Here is a 20,709-nt window from a genome sequence, read left to right as displayed (position 1 = left end):
GGACCAACTGTGCCTGATCTAACCTGTACTCAGACAAAACAGCTTCAAGACAATTCTGCTGCAGTCCCTTTCCCTGCTAGCTTCGCATTTCATCTGCCTGCCCCCAAATTGTTCCACTCAGAAGCAGACACCCAGGCCAGATTCAGACGTGCATGTGCAGTCTGTCACGCCGCAAACCTCTTTGCAGCACTATAAACCGCACAAGTTGCATGTTAAACTGTGTGCAGTACTGCCAATTAGCAACGCTGGGGCAAAATTTGCTACTGGGATTTCCCAGTAGCAAAAAACAAAATCCCCGAGGAAAAAAAAAGCAGGACAAACACTGCAAAAGTGCTGCGTGCCAGGACAAACATGGAGACAGGCTGTCTCTGCAGCAGAGCCCCTGTGCTGAGCCCTTGCGCTGATACATGTGGAGCCCTCGTCTCAAGGAACACTGTGCTCCAGCCCAGCCACAAAGCCCCTGGGCTGGCTGCTCCCCCGTCTCCATGTGCCTCAGCGCAGAGGCCACTCCCCGTCCCCGCAGGCAGCTGGCTGGGGTGCAGGATGCCTCCCCATGGGACACCCCACAGTATATGGAGATGGGAAAGCAGGCAGCCCTGGGTTGCCTGCTCCCCCGTCTCCATGTGCCACTCCCCAGCTGGGTGGGGCACAGGGTGCCTCAGTGCAGGAGCTACTTGCCCCCTAGCTCCAAGTAGAGGCATCGTGTGGCCCAGCCAACCCCCCTTCCAGCACATGAAGCAGCGGGACAATGTGTCTCACTGCAAACTGCATGAATGAGGGCATGCACTGCAGCACAAAGTAGCAGCACAAATTTGTGGTGCTGCAAACACACACCCCTGCTCACGCGGACGTAGCCCCAGGGAGCTGGGAATGTGCCACAAGTTATCAATGTTAACGTTCACCTACAGCTGAATTAGGGCTGAACCTTGGAGTGAACAATAAACAGCACCATCAGTTGCATCTAATGAGCTCTGGACACTGGCTGTAATCACCAATACCAAAGCCAGGTACAGGTTTCCCTTCCTTTATGCGGTACATGTGTTCCTGGAAAATGGTGCATAATTCAAATTCGCATAAAGGGGACCCACTTTACAATGTAACCAATATGCTCCAAGACCTCGACTGTACTGACCCCCAGACCCATTTCTACCACTTTCACAAGACAATTGTGGTACTCGCCAACAGCAGACAATACACAAGCACAGGGCGCTATCATAACAGGGATGCCAACTACATAAACACGTGTCGCAGACAACGAGTGAGGAGCACAGATCCACACAGAAGACTATTTTGGTGCACATCACTCCCACAATGCACTGCACAAAGCAGCTGACTGCGCGTTTCCGCCACACAAATCACATAACAGTGAATTTACCTGGCACACAACGAATTTTTGGTATAAAAAGGGTCATCGCATAAGAACAAATGTGCACATACAGAACCTGCATAAAGCGAGAGAAACCTGTAATCAATCACCAATACCAAAGCCAGCCCCAGGACATGCTACACTCACTGTGTCTGAGGGCTTGTCTCCTTTTTATTTCTGGCAAATTGCTGTTATCTCAAGATGCTACAAAAAAGACCTTCCAGCAAAAATACCTGCTTCTAAGTAGAGGCACATCTACACAAGACATTTACTGTGCAGCTGACTAACTGACTGTGCAGTAAACTTCTCAGCAACCACACGGGTGCACAAAACTAATAAACTCCACAGCAGGGGAGGGCTTGTAAGTCCTACCCTGCCGTGAATGTTTTGTGTGCGCAGCAGCATACATGCAGACACTAAGCCAGCTGGCTGGGGCATGAGAGTGCTCCGGCATAGGGCCTGCCTGAGCGCTAGCCTTGCACTGAAGCACCGTCATGCCCCAACCAGCCCCTACACAGCACACGGGCCGATCCCCCAGGCCCTCCGCCAGCTGGGGCCGCTGCAAGCGATCCGGGCACAGTGTAAACCACGAGCCCAGGAACAACAAACTGTGGAGCAATTAAGCTCTCCAGTTTACTGCTGCATGATAATGGCACATGTAGACGCACCCCTGGTCCTCTCACCCATAACACAAGCTGGGCAACCACATCCACTCTGACAAGAAATGATTGTTTTTCAGCCCAACAGCTTGTGGACGGCTCCTGGCCTCGGCCTTACCTGATGGCGTCCACGTTACAGCGGAAAAGATACGTGATGCTGATCTTCAGCACAGACAGAGCTGCCTGCAAACCCCGCCGTTTGGGGGCCGCCCGGGGGCAGTGTCGAGGTGCCGGCCAGGCCAGGCCAGGCCAGGCCAGAGCTGCTGCCTGCCCGCCCCTTCCGCAGCCCCGAGGAAAAGGCTCCGGCAGAAGCGGAGGGAGGGACCGGGGCCGGGGTCCCGCCGGCGGGAGAGGAGCCAGGCGGCGGCGCAGGCAGAGCCGGCTCCGACCTGACCTGGCCCGGGCCGAGGAGCGCGCGCCGCCCGTGCTGCCGGGGCCCAAAGCGGCTCAGCGCTGCCCCAGCAGCCCGCGGCTTTGGGCCGTACCACCGCGCGGCCGCGGCAGGGGAGCGCGGCTGCCACGCGCTGCCCCTGCCCCTGCCGCTGCCCCGCGCGGGGGGAGTCCCGCGGAAGGGGCTCGGGGCCGGTCCGCCCCGCCGGAGCAGCAGAGCCTGGCTGCGCCGCCGAGGACACGTCAGGGCCGTGGCAGGGCTGCGGGCGCAGGGGCGGGCGGGCCGGCCGAGCGGGGAGAGGAGCGGTGCCCGCGGGCAGCAAACCCACGTGCTGGGCAAGCGCTGCTCGCATCCCCCCATCCAGTCCCAACCCCTGCTTTCACTGCCTCCGCCCCGCTGCCCTTCCAGTCACTGCCCCACATCCCCAAGGGGAAGGGGGCACTGAGCTCCTGGCAAGAGGCATGGAGGGGCTGGAAATGGTGCTTTTGCAAAAGGTTTTGATGGAGGAGCCTGTTCGCAGCACTTGGGGGGGCTGTGATCAAAGGGCACCGCAAAGGATCTTGAAAACATGGAAGGTCAAGACCTGGTGGGGAGGCGCAGAGGCTGCCCAGGAGGCCTTATGGGTTGGGAAAGCAACCAGAGAGAACTGGAGGAGATGGGTACCTCCACTGTCTACTATGTGAGTAAACACGTGCGAGTTAAAACTCCCAGGTAGGCATCTACGCATGTAGGGACCTAGCAGCAAACTGCTCCTGCTTCCTGGGCTGCTGCCCCCACCAGGCAGAGGTCCAGGCACCCCCAGGTGCTAGCCCAGGGCCAGGCAGGGAGCACAGGGCCAGGAGACATCCTGGGCTATTGCACCCTGACGTCACCCAGCGGGGCTGCCTGCTGTCAAGGCAGGGACAATATCCCCCTGCCCTGGCAACAGGGAGCTCCTGGCCCCAGCTCCCTGATCAGGGCCAGGGGACTTGGAAAGAGCTGCAGGAGAGGTGCAGATCCCAGCCCCCATTGGGCAGCTAGCTCACTGTTGGCTGCCACACCAACAGATCAGGGCAGGTGTCTGGGACCTACCCCACCCCTGCAGCTCTTTCCAAGCCCCTTGCCTCAATCACTCAATCAGGCACAGGGCTGGGACCTGGTGATCATCGGCTGGAGGCTGGGGAGCCCGTTTCCTGCTCAGCTCAGAGAGCACGGAGTTGGGTGGGGAACAGGCTGAGGAGCTCGGTGGGGAACAGGCGCCCAGCCTCCACCAGCAGGGGAGTCCCAGTGCACAGTAAATTGCGCTACTTCGCTGTAAAGCGTCTCGTGTAGACGTGCCCTGTATGTCTGAATGTGCACCAGAACGTCTGCATGTGACTCACGGAGACCATGGGTCATCGGGGGCAAAAAATGGAGTCTCAGAAAAGAAAAGATGAACTTTTTGTGTACTCTGCAGACAGTATTTTTCAACTTTTACAAGAAATTCAATTGTCTTCTGTAGGGTGGGCAAAAGGAAAGGGACAGTGGTAATTTATGTCAAAAATGGGATTTTCTGCCCCAGAGCCACTGACAAAGTAAACAACAACAAATGCTAGATTAGTGTCCTAACAGACAATGCACTAAATAGGGTACTGGTTGGTGTCTGCTATCAGCCAGCAAATTACACTTGGGGGTTGGCAACCTATGACCCATGGGTCAGATCTGGCCTCCAGAGCCACTGGATCCAGCCCCCCAGAGCCAGGGGGCTTCAGCAGCATTTTGGCAGTGAGGTGTTTAGGGGTTTTACCCATGCTGCAGCTGGACTGGCTGGCAGACTTGGTACTGGCTGTATCCTAGCACCAGCCCCTCTCAGACCCAAACTGGGTCAGTTCTGGCCCACAACCAGAAAAAGTTGCCGACTCTTGTACTGGAAACCTAGATGACTGAAAACCCTTCTGCTCCACCCCGACAGCATCTCCCCCTGCACGCAGGACCAGGGCTACAGAAGGAGATGGTTTTGCAGTGGATTTGCACCCCTCCTACATCTCCCAGTGCTGAGTCCTTGCCCTGCTCTCTGTGCTCCTGACTGCCTCTGCCCTCCAGCAGTGTCTAACAGTGCTCTCTCTCAGGCTGCCCTACCAAGCCTCCTGGGCAGCCACTGGGACTCCCCACCCGTTTTTGCCCTCCATGCACTCCAAGTACTTAAACAAATGTAGGGGATGAAGACTTTTTATCATGGGGGACATATGCTGGAGGCATCATGCTGCTGTACTGCAACTTCCCTGGAATTTCTAAAATTATAGAAAACAATTTTGTAATTAAAAATGTATTGCATCCTCCATATGAGAAACTGGATTAGACCCCATCTTAACAGTTAAGAGGAACTGATCACAGAACTAGAAATCAGTGTTTGTTTATATGCGAGTGATCTTAATTTGATTACATTTGTTACCTTGAAACAGAGTCTAAATTAGTAATACCTATACTTGGTGATTTAAAAAGGATAATTTCACAGATTTGAAAACAAATATGAACTAAATCAGGTAGGAGAAAGAATTTAAACAAAAATGTAAATGCTAAAAGTTGTTTTAGAAACATCATTAAAAGCTCAAAAAGCTATGAGCATTGAATTAAGAAAAAAGGATATAGTGTCTGAAACAGCATTTGGATGGGCAGTGAAAGCGGCATATAAAATACGCACAACCAAATCCAGCCCACAGGGTGGTATCATCCAAACCCATATTGCTCCCTAAAGGTTCAGAAATTTGGCAATCCGAGCACCAGGCCCAACGCTGGCTCCACCCTGTGCGCCAGCTCCTGGGACTGTGTGATCCACCCTGCAGGACTCCCCATGGGCCCAGACATTTGGCAGTGTGGGAGCAGTGGCAGTGTTAATTGTAGTGTCTATGGAACTGCAACAATTAATTAACTGAAGCAGTGCCAGCATTAATTGCTGCAGTTCCAAAGACACTACAATTAACATTGCCACTGCTCCCACACTGCCAAATGTCTGGGCCCATGGGGAGTCCTGCAGGGTGGATCACACAGTCCCAGGAGCTGGCGCACAGGGTGGAGCCAGCGTTGGGCCTGGTGCTCGGATCTGGGTCAGAATGTGGTGCGCAAGGCCATGCTGCAACCAGGCTGGTGCATGGGGTCATAGCCACAAATTGATCCTGTGTGCCAACTCCACACTTGATCTAATCCATGGACTGACCTCACTCAAAAACCAATGCTGTACCACTCATCTGACCCACAGAAATGTGAGCACCACAGAAATATGCCAAAGGGGAAAACTGATAGCAGTGATTATAGGCTAGAAACTGGGAAATACAGGGCACGCATACATGAATTAATGCTCTTTTCCTAATGCGCATTAAATTTAGTACCTCCAACGTGAGCGTAATTGCACGGCTTTTTACATAACACTTTAATACACAGTAAAATAGAGACCCCAGTATCAAAAACCCCATACCTAAAAAATGCAGGGCAGCACATGTGGCGGTAACATGTGCCACCCCAAACCAGAACCTAGCTGGCTGGAGCCAAATTTCAGCCGCTGCCCAGGTCTCTTTCTATAGGATCGCCTCACCTGAATCCCCCAGAGCCACCCAGAATCCCAGGTAAGGCTGCTGGGGCCAGCCAAGGTGCTGGCCCCAGCCTCCCCTATCCCACCCAGAGCAACATGCCACACACTGGAGCACACGTGCACAGGGGTTCTCCAGGGACAAGTAGCAGCAGCACACATTGTGCTACTGTTCTTTGTGCCCAGGGAAACGTACATTCTGCTCATGGGGACATGCCCAGTTAGGGGCCAAATTCTCTTGGAGGGGGCAAAACAACATCCATCTCTTTAGCATTTCCTATTGGCTCATGTTGGTAGAAACCTATTTAAGGACATCTCACTCTTCCCATGTGTTGGGAGTCTGGGCATCTCACTTGAGGTTGTGAATTCCATCAGGTAGCACAGTGCCTAAGAGTGGGCACTCCTGCAAATCTAGCCCAAAGAATGCAGACCAGAGTTACAGGATGGGGGAAGCAGTGGTTTTGAAGCATACCAGAGAATGCAGTTCATGATGGAGAACATGAACTCCCAGTGCAGCACTGTGGCTAAATGGTAAGTGCAAGCTTTGGATGCACAAATGAACATGTGCAGAAAGAGCAGGGGGTTATATTACCTCTGTATTTGTCTCTAGAATGACTGTTCCTGGCATACTGTGTCCAGTTCTGGTGTTCACAGTTCACAAAAGATACTGACACACTGCAGATAATTTAAAGAGTCACAAGAACAAGCAATGGATTGGAAAATAGGCCTTGAAGTAAGAGACTCGTGGAATGCCATCTATTTGACTAATCAAAGAGGAGGTTACAGGGTGATGGATCACAGTCTATCAACATCTATACAGGTACAGAAATTAAAAAATAAGAGGACACCTATCCTGGAGCAAAGGGATGACCAGAAGCAGTGACTGGAAGTTAAAAGATGGACGAATTCATATTTTAAGGCAATAGGAAATAAGGCAAATATTTTTAAAGGGAATTTATTGTGGAAACAACTTAGGGTTGTAATGGATTCTCTATCACTTGACATTTTTAAATCAAGATTGGGTGTTTTTTGCCCTGAGAGACAGGCTCTAGTCCAACACTGATTCAGAAAAGATTTATGGCCTCTGTTATGCAGAAGTCAGGCTAGTTGATCACAACCGTTCCTTCTAGCCTTGGTATCTATGCATTTCTGAGTTAGGGAGCTTGGACGGGAAACTGAAGACCATCAGTAAAGTGTGAAATTTGGGCATTTTAATCTTACATGTGGAATGTAAATGATAGAGTTAATCATGATGCTTCCTTAAAAAAGTTAAGTAGGATGCTGAGGTGACAGCTAATTTAAACAGGAACTGAAATACCTTTAAAATGAGAAGCAAATGTATTAAACAGATGAGCATCCATATGACGTGCATCTCCCCCAAACTCCACTGTATTCATGTCTAGCTAATTGGTGACAACTCACGCCCCCTACAAATATGTTAAGCATGTTTATCTTCACCATGGTGCATAACAGAAGGGAGCTCCTGAGCCTGGGGAGTTCATAAACATTCAAGTATGGAAAACATAACCAGTGTACATGAGTAAGTGTGTCCCAGATGTATTTTGGCAGATGGCACATGAAGGTGAAATGTTTCCCATGTAGGTATTTCTAGCTCTTATGAGGTCACACCAGTCTGAAAGGAGAGTCAGGGCCTTCACACCCACTTATCTGTACCACTTGCCTATGCAGCCTACTGCAATGGATCTCTCTCATTTTGCAGATCTGCAAGATATCCAAGATGAAAGGCCTATTCAGGAGATGAAATTAATTAGACTGAGCTCCACTCATGAACTCAGAAGCAGGGATATAAATACCTCCTCAGCATCAGACACAGACCTACCCCTACCTTCCGTTCTCAGACCTGTACTCTTTAACATCTTTATAAATGATCTGGACTCTGGTGTCAGAAGCAGAATGGCTAAGTTTGCTGACAGCACCAAACAATGGGGAAAAATGTCCACACTTGAGGAAAGGCTAATGATCCAGGCCAACCTTGATAGGCTTGCAAGGTGGGCGGATGAAAACCTGATGGCATTCAATACAGAGAAATGCAAGGTACTCCACCTCCGGGGGAGGGGGAAACCCACATCACACTTACAGGCTTGGCAGCGTTACACTCACTAGAACCACAACCGAAAGAGACATGAGCTACCAATGCAATACCACAGCTGGAAAAGCGAACAAAATTCTGACTTGCATCTACCGATGCATCTCAAGCAAGACCCAGGAAGTCATCTTCCCGTTGTACTCAGCCTTCCTGAGGCCACAACTGAAGTACTGCATTCAATTCTGGCCTCCACGATTCAGAAAGGATATGGAGAAGCTTGAAAGAGTCCAGAACAGAGCCATGCATGTGATCAGAGGGCAAGAGAGCAGGCCTTATGAAGAGAGGGTGTGAGCCATTCAACTCTTCAGGCTGGAAAAGCGTAGGCTCAGGGGTGCCTTGGTGGCAGTCTATAAGTACATAAGGGGTGTGCATCAGGATCTGAGGGAATGCCTGTTCACCAAAGCACCCCAAGGGAAAACAAGGTCCAATGGTCACAAACTCCTGGAAAATTGTTTCAGTCTGAACATAAGGAAAAACATTTTTACTGTCCGAGGCCCCAGGGCCTGGAATAGACTCCCCATAAAGATGCTGCAAGCACTCTGGGCACTTTCAAGAAACATTTGGATGCCCATCTTGCTGGGATCCTTTGGTCCGAGCTGACTTTCTGCCCCTTGGGCAGGGGGCTGGACCCAATGATCTTATGAGGTCCCTTCCAGCCCTAATGTCTATGAAATCTATTACAGCGTTTCCCAACCAGTGTGCCGTGGCACACTGGTGTGCCGTCAGGCACATCCAGGTGTGCAGTGGCATTTTGGGCTGGAGCCACACCCTCCACCTGGCTGGAGCCATGCTGCTGTGGATGCAGACAGATAGGAGGCATGGCTCCAGCCACACACCACACCTTCCCGTCGGCATCCGGCTGGCCATGTGCCACCCCTCCACCCCTGCCCCTGCTCTGCGTCTGGTGTGCCACAGTGCTTTTTTATTTAGGTAAGTGTGCTGTGGGGCAGAAAAGGTTGGGAAATGCTGACCTATTAAATCAGCCTTTGAGCAGAGACCAAGGCTTAGGTCCTCAAAGATACTGAGGTACCCTGCCACCTACACTGGAATCCTCACACCTGAGTCAGATGCACTGACTGGGATGTCAGGACCTTGTTACACATTGCACTCTGAGCTGCTCAAATTTTGATCAGTGTCAGTGCCAACTCAAGTTTGGAGTAGTCACACCTTAAGACTAAAAACCTTCTCTGGGGACATTTATACACATACTTTTTTGGGGCTGCAACACACCAGAGATCCAGCACGTCAGAGCAGACTTGATTAACTGAGTCTGCTCCACATGTGAGCTGACGCGCACCGTGCTGCATCATTTACAGTTGTATAAGCAGTGAAATGCACGTCAGAGCAGAGAAAACGGTGGTGGTGCGCTTTTAAACTGAAACCCTTCAATGTGTATTAGTTCAAAAGCAAACCACCACCATTTTCTGTGCACTGATGCTCATGTCACCACTTACACACCTGTATGTGTTACAGCACTGGGCACATTTCAAAGGGCCCAGTGCAGCAGTGCATACATGTGTATAAACTCCATCTGCACAGCTGTGACTTACCACCAGAGGGCTGGTCTGAGCAGGGGCCTGACTAAGAGGTACAGCTGTGATTTGCCACTACAGGGCAGGTGAGCCAGGATAAGCTTCTATCCCTACTCCAGGTGGGAGTATGTTGAAAAGATAAGGGGGGGGGGAAGGGGGGACATGAAGCTGGGAGGCAGAGTTAATGAGATGGGAGTGGGTAATGAAATGGGAGGTAGAAAGGAAATGGGGGTGCAGGAAGGGTGGTAATGAAGGAAGTCAGTCACTGAAGGATAAAATAAAAAGAAGTAAAACAGACTTAAAAAGAATTAAAGGGGAATTAAATTTAAAAGATCTCATGTTTTAATAAAGTGGGATTTTGGATTGGGGTGTGGAGGTGCTAGTTGTGCTTGCTGTGTTGGCAAGGTGGTGGGAGTGGTGAGGGAAGATGCTTTTGGGGGAGCTATTGCCCCTGCCCCAGGATGAAGCCCCAGTTCATGAGGACCCAATCCAGACACCTACCTTTTTCTACTCCCCACCCCGCTAAATTCCACTCCTGGACCTGTCTATGTCCTGTGAACTGGCTAGCTGGCATGTGCTCTGCAGGCTTTTTGCACGGGATTGCACCCATGGGAGTGGGAAAATCACACCCCCAGGGGCAGAAGGGGGAGTTGGCTTGGTGCCAGAACCACCCCCTGGGCAGCAGAGTTCAAAAGGTAGAAAGTCTGTCCGTAAAGAACAGGAGGGTGGGGGAGGAGACACTGCATCCTGGGATGCTGAAAGACTTCAACTTGAGCAGCTCATCTATGGGGAAGGGAACATGAGCTGGGTAACGTGGATCAGAGGGTTCAGACAGAAGTGCAGCTAGCTCCCAGCTGTAACTCAGAACAATTTCTGCAAAGCATTCTGAATTACAATGTTACTCCAGACCAAACTGAAGTTCACTGTTGGTTCCGGGGGGGCGGGAATCTAGCTGGCTGGAAGCCTGCAGTCAGGTTCCCGTACCAACAGCCAGGGCTCTCTGCCAGTGCCTGCTGTTTTCAGAATGGGAGGGGGTAAGGCAGCAGAGGATGCTCCCAGCAGAGGAAGCTCCCCAGCTGGCACTGAAGGGTCAGGTGGGTGAACTGAAGTCTCTGCACCTCAGACTGGGGGGGGCAAAAAACCCCCAAACTGAACTCCCTCTGCTCTCTTTGCCCCCTCCCATTCTGAAAACAGGAACAGGCTGGGTGCTCCCCAGACACAAATTACAACAGACAGCACATTTTGAAACATCTTTATCATGCAACAAGGGGTCAAATTTTCACCAGATCAAACATTTTTTAAGCTGTATGCAGCCATGCACTTGTGTTTGGCCACGGCTATAAACTGCTTTCTGTGGCCAGACTGAGTGAAAATTGTCACTTCTGTCTGCACCCAGAGATAAACCTGGAGTGGCATAACTTTAAGCCACCTAAAGTTTCCTTAAAACTAATTTCAGATGTTAATGTGTGGACAATCCAGGGGTTAAGAGCTACAGAAGCCACCTAAAATTAACATGTAACAAGGCCCTCAGACACCTAAGGGAGAGAGACTAAAAAAACAATTAAGTGCATTGCCACCTAAGCTAACCAGCAGGGAAAGACAGAGGAAACAGGTTAAGGTTCAAACACCTAGGGCTCCTACAGACATGCAGAGAGTACGGGGGTGTGAAGCAGGCTGTATTCGATTCTGATTTGGCCCGATCCAGGGGGCAGTGATTCGATTCGCTGATTCAGGTCACTATCCTGATTCGATCTGGCCAAATCTGAATCTGAAGATTCAATTCTGATTTGGAGAATCAGCGATTCGGCCATAGACACAGCTTTATATATTTTTTCTACATACCTCAAGGTAGCAGGCGCAGTTCATGAATGCTGAGATGGTGGGGCGGATGGAGCATCCCATAGGAGCGCAGAAGGACCCCTTGCATGCTCGGCAGCAAACCCAGAAGTGGACCAGATGTACTTTCAGTCCACTTCCGGGTCTGCTGCCGAGCACGTGGGAGGGTTCCCCGTGCCCCCCCGGGTCAGCGATCGGCCACAGGGGGACCCTGGGTGCCCCCCCAGACCCAGGAGGCACCAGTTACCAAGCCAGGGGGCAGGGGGGTCCCCCGCACGCTCTGTGGCAGACCCAGAAGTGGACTGGAAGTGCTTCTGGTCCACTTCCGGGTCCACCACCAAGCGTGCTGGGGACCCCCCCGTGCTCCTGTGGGAAACTCCATCCCCCGCACCATCTCAGCATTCACGAGCCACCTAGTACCTTGAGGTATGTAGAAAAAACATATATAACTGTTTATATGTTATATAAAACATATGGAACTGTTTAAAACTATGTCCGAATCTTCGAATCTCTCCAAATCAAATCAGAGAGTTCTGATTCAACTTGGAGAAATTAATGGGTTTCCTGATTCGATTCAGATTTGGAGATTCAGCTGCTGAAATAAGGCCAAATCTCCTCCAGACCAAATCAGCAACTGAAGCTTCGCACAGCCCTAGCAGAGAGCCTGCTCTGATGCACTGGAAATCCAGCACGTCGGAGCAGACTCAATTCATTGAGTCTGCTGGAGCATATAAATTGACATGCTCCGGCAGCCTTGCGCATCACATGTATCAGAATCCCAGTGCATCCTCGCACTGAAAAAATGGTGGCAGGGCACTTTAAAATAAAACACATTTGATCAGTTTTAGTTCAAAGCGCCCTGCTGCCATTTTTTCAGCGTGGGGACACATGGGGATGCTGATACACATGATGCATGGGTGCTTCAATTAGTGTGACTCACCAACTAAAGCACCCAGCATCGCGTCCCAGAGCATGTGTAAAAATGCCCCTAAATACAGGTGTTTGGGGGATCCCTCTCCTCCAAGCATCTCTTTACCAAGAGATTCAGTCATGAATTGTGATCTGACACCTGGGCTCATCTGTAAAAAAGAAAAGACAGGCAAAACAGGCATAAGCCACTGTTTAGCACCCTCATCTGGGACTTACCCTGTTTGAGTCAAAGCAGAGAACTGAAACTCAGTTTCCCTTCACCAGATAATAGGGCATTCCAGAGTGGGTCTGTCTCCTCTTTTGGAGCTGTTCAACTTTCTACAAATATTTAATTATTCTGAGGCCAGAGAGAGACTGCAAGCCAACTAACAAAGCCAAGATTTGCCTCAGGACCTTTGTGGACCTAGTTTCAGCCATTGCTGTCATCTGTAGTCACAGCAAATGTCAGTCTTAGCTGCTGTTCATATGCAGGTTATATTAGGACTGAAAATAATACAGACACATCTTGCTTAAAGGTTTACTAAGTTGGACATCAAGGATGGCAGGTTGGATTTGCTTTCTGTTAGCTTCAAGGTGATACATTTATTAATTGTATGCTAGGTTTTGGCTTGCCCCTGTTACAAGCACATACAAACTCCCACTCTGGCTTACCCAGCTTCATTCAAATTTTCACAAATGTCTAGACAGTAAGAAAACCCAATTACATCACTTACTGAGGGGGAAAATGTTTCATGAAATACTATGCTATCTTTTAATGGAAGCCTTGCAAAGCTAAGGGAGAACAAATAGAACAGTCCCACACCATACACTCACCTAGCTCTATCTGCACCAATGCCATTTCACTATACCTACACATGCCACAGAGTTTACTCCATGACATACATACTGGGTTTACAACAGCAACCAGGCCTCTCTCCATCTTCATTACATGACACCCAACATTCTCTCACACTCAAGGATACCACTGAAATACTAAAAGGTCATTTTAAAAACCTACAATATCCACTGGCAGCAGGGAATAGAGTGACCTCAATACTCTTAGCCTTTACATAATGGAAAAAGTTCTATAAGAACATTCATTAATTGCCTAATTAACTAGCAAAATCTTCAGATCATTGACCCAGATCTCTCACCTTCCTATGCACTTCCGTTGCTAGTGTCAGCTTTCCTAATTGAGCCCCCTTTGAAGAATCTTTTATGCAGGCATTTGGCATTGGCACAGATGGTCCCAAGCACATGGCAGCAGTTGAGGAGGAGCCTTCTGAACTGGATTTAGAGGAATGTAGAGACTCTTTGAAATTCTTCAGTGCAATCTGTCTCTGTAACCGTAACACTTCCTTCTGAGATTCCCGCAATAGATGATCAAAGTCAATGAGGTTCAGGCAATGATGACCCTCCTAAGGGAAAATCAAACACAACAACATGAAGTAGCCCTGGAGTCAAAAGGATGGAAAATGTCAGAGGACAATGGTTTCATTCATGAATTGACTGAGTGTTATTCGAGAGACACTAGCACAAATGCACCTGCACTCTGTCACAGCTTAGCATGCAGAGCTTTCTGTTTGCATGGCCCCCAAAGCAAAGCACTGTGACTAGCACATACTCCCAAAGCACTAAAGGACTTGACTATGCCTCTGAGACTCACCTGTGTCAATAGATGACTACAGCACCCAGAGGAGGAACAAGCTAGCAGGGGCACTCGAGAGCACTTACATATGCATGTATGGTAACTACCAGCAGGGAGCGTGCCAGGTCAACATTCTCTCATTCCTCCAACAAAATGGAGCTAGCCCAACTACTGGCTGACAGATTCAGTGTGTGTATTAGAAAGTAGCCATGATCCTAGCCAGCTCTGGGCATCAGAAAGGGTTAGCATTTTTTAAGTACTGAGACAGCATAAAGATGATCGCAAAGAAGGTGTCCTAAATTATCTCTATAAAGTGGCTTGTTTTGCAAAAGTTAAGAAACCTGGTGGTTGGAGAAGAGTGTTTGGACCACAGACTTGGGAAGGCTGGCTCCCCCGTCCTTGCCCCCCAGCAGCCAGTGAAGGGAAACCAGGAAAATTTCTTTGTACAAAGTCATGCGAGTCTTTCCACCAGTTTGTTTGCATCCCTCAAAGTGCAGTAAAAACAATTGTTTTTACAGGCCAAAAAACATGAAAGACTAGTTCTCTAGCAGTGTTTGTTAGAATTGCTAAAGGATAAGGCCCCTTCCTCCAGGAAACTGATAGTCATGGGGATCGCCTCAAAAATGGAGAATCTGTGAAATCTTCAGTCTGTCTTCACCTCGGTCTGACTGTCTCTAACAACACTCTGCACCTTATCAGCATGACTGCATGAGAGCGAGGTAAAGATCATTATCACCATTCAACCAGGGGGGGGGGGGGAGACCGAGGCACACCTGCCCCTACATCACGAGTGAGTTAGGATTAGAAACTGTATTCTGTTCACTGTTACACCCAGGCCTGGTAGGGTGCACTTTGAATGGCTTCAGCACTGCAATATCTCTCTCCTTTCTGCTAGAAAAAGCAGTCTGCTCAGGAGGTGGCTGCTAAGACCTGGGCAAGTATCAGATCAGGAAGCAGAAGCTCAGTCCTTCCACAGCTGCTGCCACTATAACAAAACCCCAGGGCAGTTACCCTCCCATACCCTCCACTTCACATAGCTCCCTTGAACATGCCCTAGCCCACACTGCCTGTCCTGCCTAGTGCTCAACTAGCAAGTGTGGCACAGAGGGGAAGCCCAAGGAGTCACCCTCACACCAGCAATGAGATGCTTGTAGCAGCACAGCTGTGAAAGTCATCAGTAGTATATCTAACTCCTTTGCTGCAGGAGATGGAATTTTCTCTAAAGGAGTTTTCAAGTCTATGAAATATTTAGCATTAATGCCATTCCAGATAGTTTTCAGTTGGCTAGAATCTACTGTAGTCATTTCTGGAATCATTTGTCCTCAGTGGGCCCCTGTCCTTTTCTTAGGGTTGCCTACTACTTTGCTTTGCTTTGTGCACTGCCGCTGTGCATTGACCAGAAGTTTCTATTTTGCTGGTCAGAGTGATAACTCTACCTTCTTTTCCTGAGTGGTTGGGATCAATTTAGAGGTCAATGTGTCTGATCAGTTCAAATTACTCCTATTCATGTACATTACATTGTGCAGTATCCTCAGCAAACATGACATTTAATCCTATTTATGTAGGTTTTTTAGGGTCCTCTTCAATTTCTCACAGTCCTTCAACCTCATTTTTAGGTGTCTTGGCATTTCATATTATGAAAAATCTTCTCTTTCACTGAGGAAGTCTAGTGCCCCTATGGTTTACAGAAATGAACTTGACTTTACTAAGGGGTTAGCACTGAGGTCAGTGAATTGCCTGTTGCTGGCACCATGAAAATATATTCAGATGTGGATGAATAATTCATAGATTTTGACACTAGAAAGAATTGTCAGATCATCCAGTCTGACCTACTTACAAACTAGATACCTAGTGATTCCACACATCATTCACACTAGAGCTATCTTTTAGAAAACTAATTACTACATAAAGACTTCAAGTGACAAAATTCAAGACACGTAAAGGAGGTATTTGAAGGGATGATTCCCTTCATTATGAAAATGGTAGTCTGAATTTGTCTGGCTTCAACTCCCAGCCACTAGATCTTGTTCTGTGTTTGTGTGCTATGTTAAATTCCATGGAAAGAAGTGGAAGGAATGAAGTGAACCACTCAGGGACTACTTGTTTTATATTCAGTGCACACCAATCAGGAAGAAAAGCCAGGAGTATTATTTTGGCTGGTTCCAGGTGAGGACAACCTAAACTTTACATCTCCTAACTTTTCACTTTTGTCTTGGAAAACTTATATATGTTCCTTGCAAAGAGATTATTTTTTTAAAAATAATAAATATACTGCAGTACCTCAGTCCTAGTGATTATATTATCAGAGCTCAATCTTGCAGGTGTTCAGCACTCAGGCTGTGCTCCACTTAAGTAAGTGGAGGATGCAGTTAAGGTTAAATCTGCATTTAGCGTAGAGCTATCCAAGCTAACTTTGAACTAGACAGATCTGTTACCAGTCATGCCACGTATTCATGGAAATCATACTGAATTGGCAGCTGTGAATATTCAGGCTGGACCCAAGCAACCACTCCCCTCTAGTCCCAGAACACAAACTGTGCAATCTAGATAAGCAAGCAAAACAGCTTGTTTTCTGAAGGGAAAATATTCCCAACAAACTTCTCCCTAATTGCAGAATTGGAAGGGTTCAAAGGAAAGCAGCAAGAAAGATCAAAGATGAAGGGTCTGGCAAAAACACAGTGAAAAGAAAAGGACTGATGCTCAGGGAGGCAAAAAGAAGACCATAATAAAAGTGTCTAACATAGTGAAGGTCTAGAGAAGGGATATCAGGAATTTCTACTCTCCCTGTCTCAGGCTCCTGAAAGATGTTACTATAATAGTATGACTGGGATCTGAGAACTGTTACGCGTGATCCCCAAAATCGCATGTCCTGCCATACCAGATGTGTATGGCAAGATGTACAATTTTTGGAATGGGGCATAAAATTCCTCAGATCCCTATTGTGCTACTGCCAGGCCTGAACTAGCCAAACCAAGACTTATGGCTGCTGCTTGCCTGATCCCAGGACTCTAAGGCTGCCAATCGGGATCAAGTACCTGATCCTAGTTAAAGACCTGGGGCTGCCCCTAGCCTGATTGTGGGGATTGGACAGGGGAGGCTGGGTCCCAGGCTCTACGAGTTTCCCTCTGCCAGATCCTATCAACTGACTATCAAGATAGGGCAGGGGGCAGCTTCAGGTGCAGGGCACATGTTCAATTTAAAGCATGATACAAACCAGCCACAAAGATGTTCCATATTAAATACAGAACATCTTTGTGACTGGTTTGCCATTTTATACCATACCATAAATTTGCATAATTTAAAAATGCATAATTTTAAATTGCATAAATTGGCAATTTATTGCACAATTAACACATTAATCACAAAATACATCTGACAGGACCCTCATAAAACAAGAACAGGAAGAAATTAAAAGGCAGGACATTTTTAAAAATACAGGGAATACTGCCTCACTTTATTGTGCAATAAGTCTGTTAAACTGATAGTTATTGGTTCTTGCCAAGCCAAGAATTTAGCAGTATTTAAAGAGGGTTTGCACCTTTACAGGCAGGACAAACATGACTGAGTTATAATGGCTAATTATGGTGATAAGCATTTTGGAAGTGAGCTAAACCCTCCTGTTTCTGGATATAAGGTATCCTCTGCCTATTAGAGGTCAGAATGAATCCTTCATGAAAGTTATCCCAGATCAGCTTACTAGAGGGTTTTCACACACTCCTTCACAGCATCTGGATCTGGCCATGATCAAAGACAAGGCCTGAACTGGATCAGCCTTGTGTCTGGCAGTCCCAATGTTCATCTCTAATCAGATGCAAACCAAGGTTTATGATACCAAGTACACTAACAAAATTCATGCTTGTTCATTGTGACAAAAAAAAAAGCAAAATTTATATACTAAAGTATATGTTATAAACTATTCACTTAGCTTCTCTGTGCATGAAAAGGCAGGGTTTAGCACTCGGGGGGGGCATCTACGTGTACATTAATGTACAGTGGTTACTGCATATTTAATTTAGTACTTGTATAATCAAGTATTAAATAAATATGCAGTAACTGCAGTTACTCCACAGTAGCGCTGGCAAAGTCCTTTTTAGTGATGCTACTGTACAGTAGCTTATTATCACTGTTTGTGACGTGATGCACTACTGCACAGTATTATTAGGCTACTGTACAGTTAGTGTCTTGTGTAGATGCACCTAGGTAGGTCTCTTTTAGGGAGAATTCTCTGGATGTTCTCAAACTAGCAAGTTGCTTAGGATATTTTATTACCATATAATGTCATGTGATTATGTAACAAGAGACTACAGTGCAATACACATCAATTATGCCAGTGGAAGAGTTAAGGTTGTTATGGCCACCTTATCTCTGCATCACTATATTTGTGTGCATCTCAGCCTTAATGTTGCAATAATGTGGCTCATGTTTTCAGTTATCAACAGACTGGTACTTTTCATGGCTATATTCTGTCATGGCTGTGAGCTGCATCTCAAGAAGAAGAGAAGTAAGAGAGGGGAATAGACAGAGGGTAACATATCAATGGTTGGTACATCCCTTTGAAGAGGGATGTGGGTTAGCAGTAAATACAATATCTCAGGCCTATCCTGTCACCAAAATCACAGCCAAATCTCTCTTGCACAAACTCCATCTTCAGTGGGTCCTGCATACCTTGTGTATGGCAGGCACTCCCACCTTCCTTGCTCTGGCTCCCACGTCAAAAGCTATCAGGCTGCATGGCTTCAGTGTCCAGGTGGGATTTCCTCCCTCACACTGGCTCCCGGAGCCCTGTTTTCTGTTACTGGTCAATTGTGCCACTTAAAACACTTTGATCCTAAACAAGGAATAAAACTCCAGAAAAACTCTCACCTTCCCTGATGTAAGCTTTGCCTGCAGCTCCCAACACTCCTGCTGCAAAGCTTCGATCTGTTTATCTTTTGCCAAGAGGGCACTGGCTTGTTCCGTCAGGTCCTTGGTCCGTTGGCGAGCAAATGCTTTTTTACACAGCTCAAGGCTAGAGCCCTTCACAGCCACTGGAGCATTTACCTACGCCAGGGAGAGAACAGCAACACATGCGGTGTCATTATTAATCATCACAGAGGTAGGTAGAGGGTATACAGTGCCTGACTGGTTGGCCAGAGGTGAAATTCCTCCTGGAGAAGTCACGGGCTGCACAATCATATAAAGAACACCATTCAAACTTTTGCTTTTGGATGGTGTATCTTCCAATAGCAGGATCACTATGCCCTGAGGCCCTGCCCTATCACATGGGCCCAGTGTACTGTAGCCTTCTCAGGACACTGGAACCAGCTGCTAGCAAAATAACACCAACTCCTGGATGCCCTTCAATATATTCCTGCCTTGGAAACCAGGCACAGACCCCTTTTATTCAATCCTCTGTTGCACAAGGGTGGTCTATTAGAACCCAACCAGGTGGGAACCACAATGTCCATTCTATATGTTTCTCTAAGGTAATAAAACAGCCATTCATATTCCAACATTGAAATGTGTTTGATGATCATACAATTAGGGTGATCATCTCACTGAGGCTTTTTGTGCTGTCTCAGAAGAGACTTTACATGCAACATGTCATTTCTACATTTCAGACTCCCCAGCAGCGCCAGTGAAACACTGTTGCTTTCTGTATAGTTATACCCCCAGAAGGGTGCTGTGCACTGCACAAAGAACTTGCCAAAGCAAGGCCTCCCCCACAGGGAGTATACAGTGGGCATTTCCAAAGAGACACAGACTCAAAGGGGGTGGGGGAATTTAAGTGAGCAGGACACAGCTCCTATAATGTGATTACACACACACACACACACACACACACACACACAATGTGTATGTGCGCATGTGTGTGTGTGTATAGGTAATTTATGTATGTATAAAAATAGCAATGATTATTGCCTTGCTTCTAGGAATGGCAGGAGGAGTGTCAGCACAAAACCCAGGAAGTACCAAAGTTTGGTGTCCAGGAAGTACCTATTTAACTTTATCCCCCAGGCCTGCACCCAGGTTCTTTCATACATAGGAGACTGACACAAGGGGAAAAGAAACAGGGCTAACTGAACATCACAAATGGATGGAGATGTTCTGACCAGTTCTGTTAGCAGTGCTCCCCCAGGCTGTTCTGCCTACTGCTTGCCACCTGCCTTTTCCCAAAGAGAAGTTATACCCAGTAGGCGCAGGTGTAGGGTTAAGGGCAAGGTTATCACTAAGCTTGCCAATAGCACACATTATTTATTCAAAGTCCAGTACCATACTGGAAAGCAAAGTATGATGGCTCCATTGCCTTAGGTGGGAATTCTAAGGCCCAGGAAGAGCACAGCAACAACATCCCAATTTGGCACTTGGATTTCCTGACTCGGGTGCAAACCCTTCCCTTTGATATGGGTTAGTGCCTCCTGTGAGAGCAAGACTTCTACATGCAGCTTTTGCCATTTGTAGCTTTGTGGCAAGGGCAGGTGGGAAGAGGACAGGTAGAAACGCCTGCAGCCTACACTTTTTGGGTGCATGTATCATAGTGGAAATTCAACACAGTGATGTTGTATGCCCACACACTGATTGGGAGCTCCCCCACCCACGCTCTGACACTCCTAACTTGTGTGTGACTTACATGCTCTTTGTGCCCCCTACACCCAATTGCTCTCTCCAGACCCACACATGCTCCCACTCCCCTAGAGAACCACATACACCACCTTCCTCAAGCAAGGCTCCAATTCCAAT

The 20,709-nt window shown here is 47.9% G+C and overlaps 1 protein-coding gene across 11 annotated transcripts in view; it reads right to left on the bottom strand.

Annotated features, from left to right (window-relative positions):
* TSPOAP1 (TSPO associated protein 1) overlaps window positions 1–20,709 on the bottom strand; it is a 197,076-nt gene that overhangs the window by 107,914 nt on the left and 68,453 nt on the right. For all 11 annotated transcript variants that reach the window (XM_059717356.1, XM_019486347.2, XM_019486348.2 and 8 more), the window contains exons 4-5: window positions 18,853–19,029; window positions 13,496–13,759 (exon numbers count right to left, since the gene is read on the bottom strand). In XM_059717356.1, coding sequence (XP_059573339.1) covers window positions 13,496–13,759; window positions 18,853–19,029 — 441 coding nt within the window. The remainder of the gene's footprint in view (window positions 1–13,495; window positions 13,760–18,852; window positions 19,030–20,709) is intronic.

The sequence above is a fragment of the Alligator mississippiensis genome, chromosome 14 (assembly GCF_030867095.1).
Source record: "Alligator mississippiensis isolate rAllMis1 chromosome 14, rAllMis1, whole genome shotgun sequence".
NCBI classification, from domain to species: Eukaryota; Metazoa; Chordata; order Crocodylia; family Alligatoridae; genus Alligator; species Alligator mississippiensis.
This window is presented reverse-complemented; position numbering and strand designations above follow the sequence as displayed.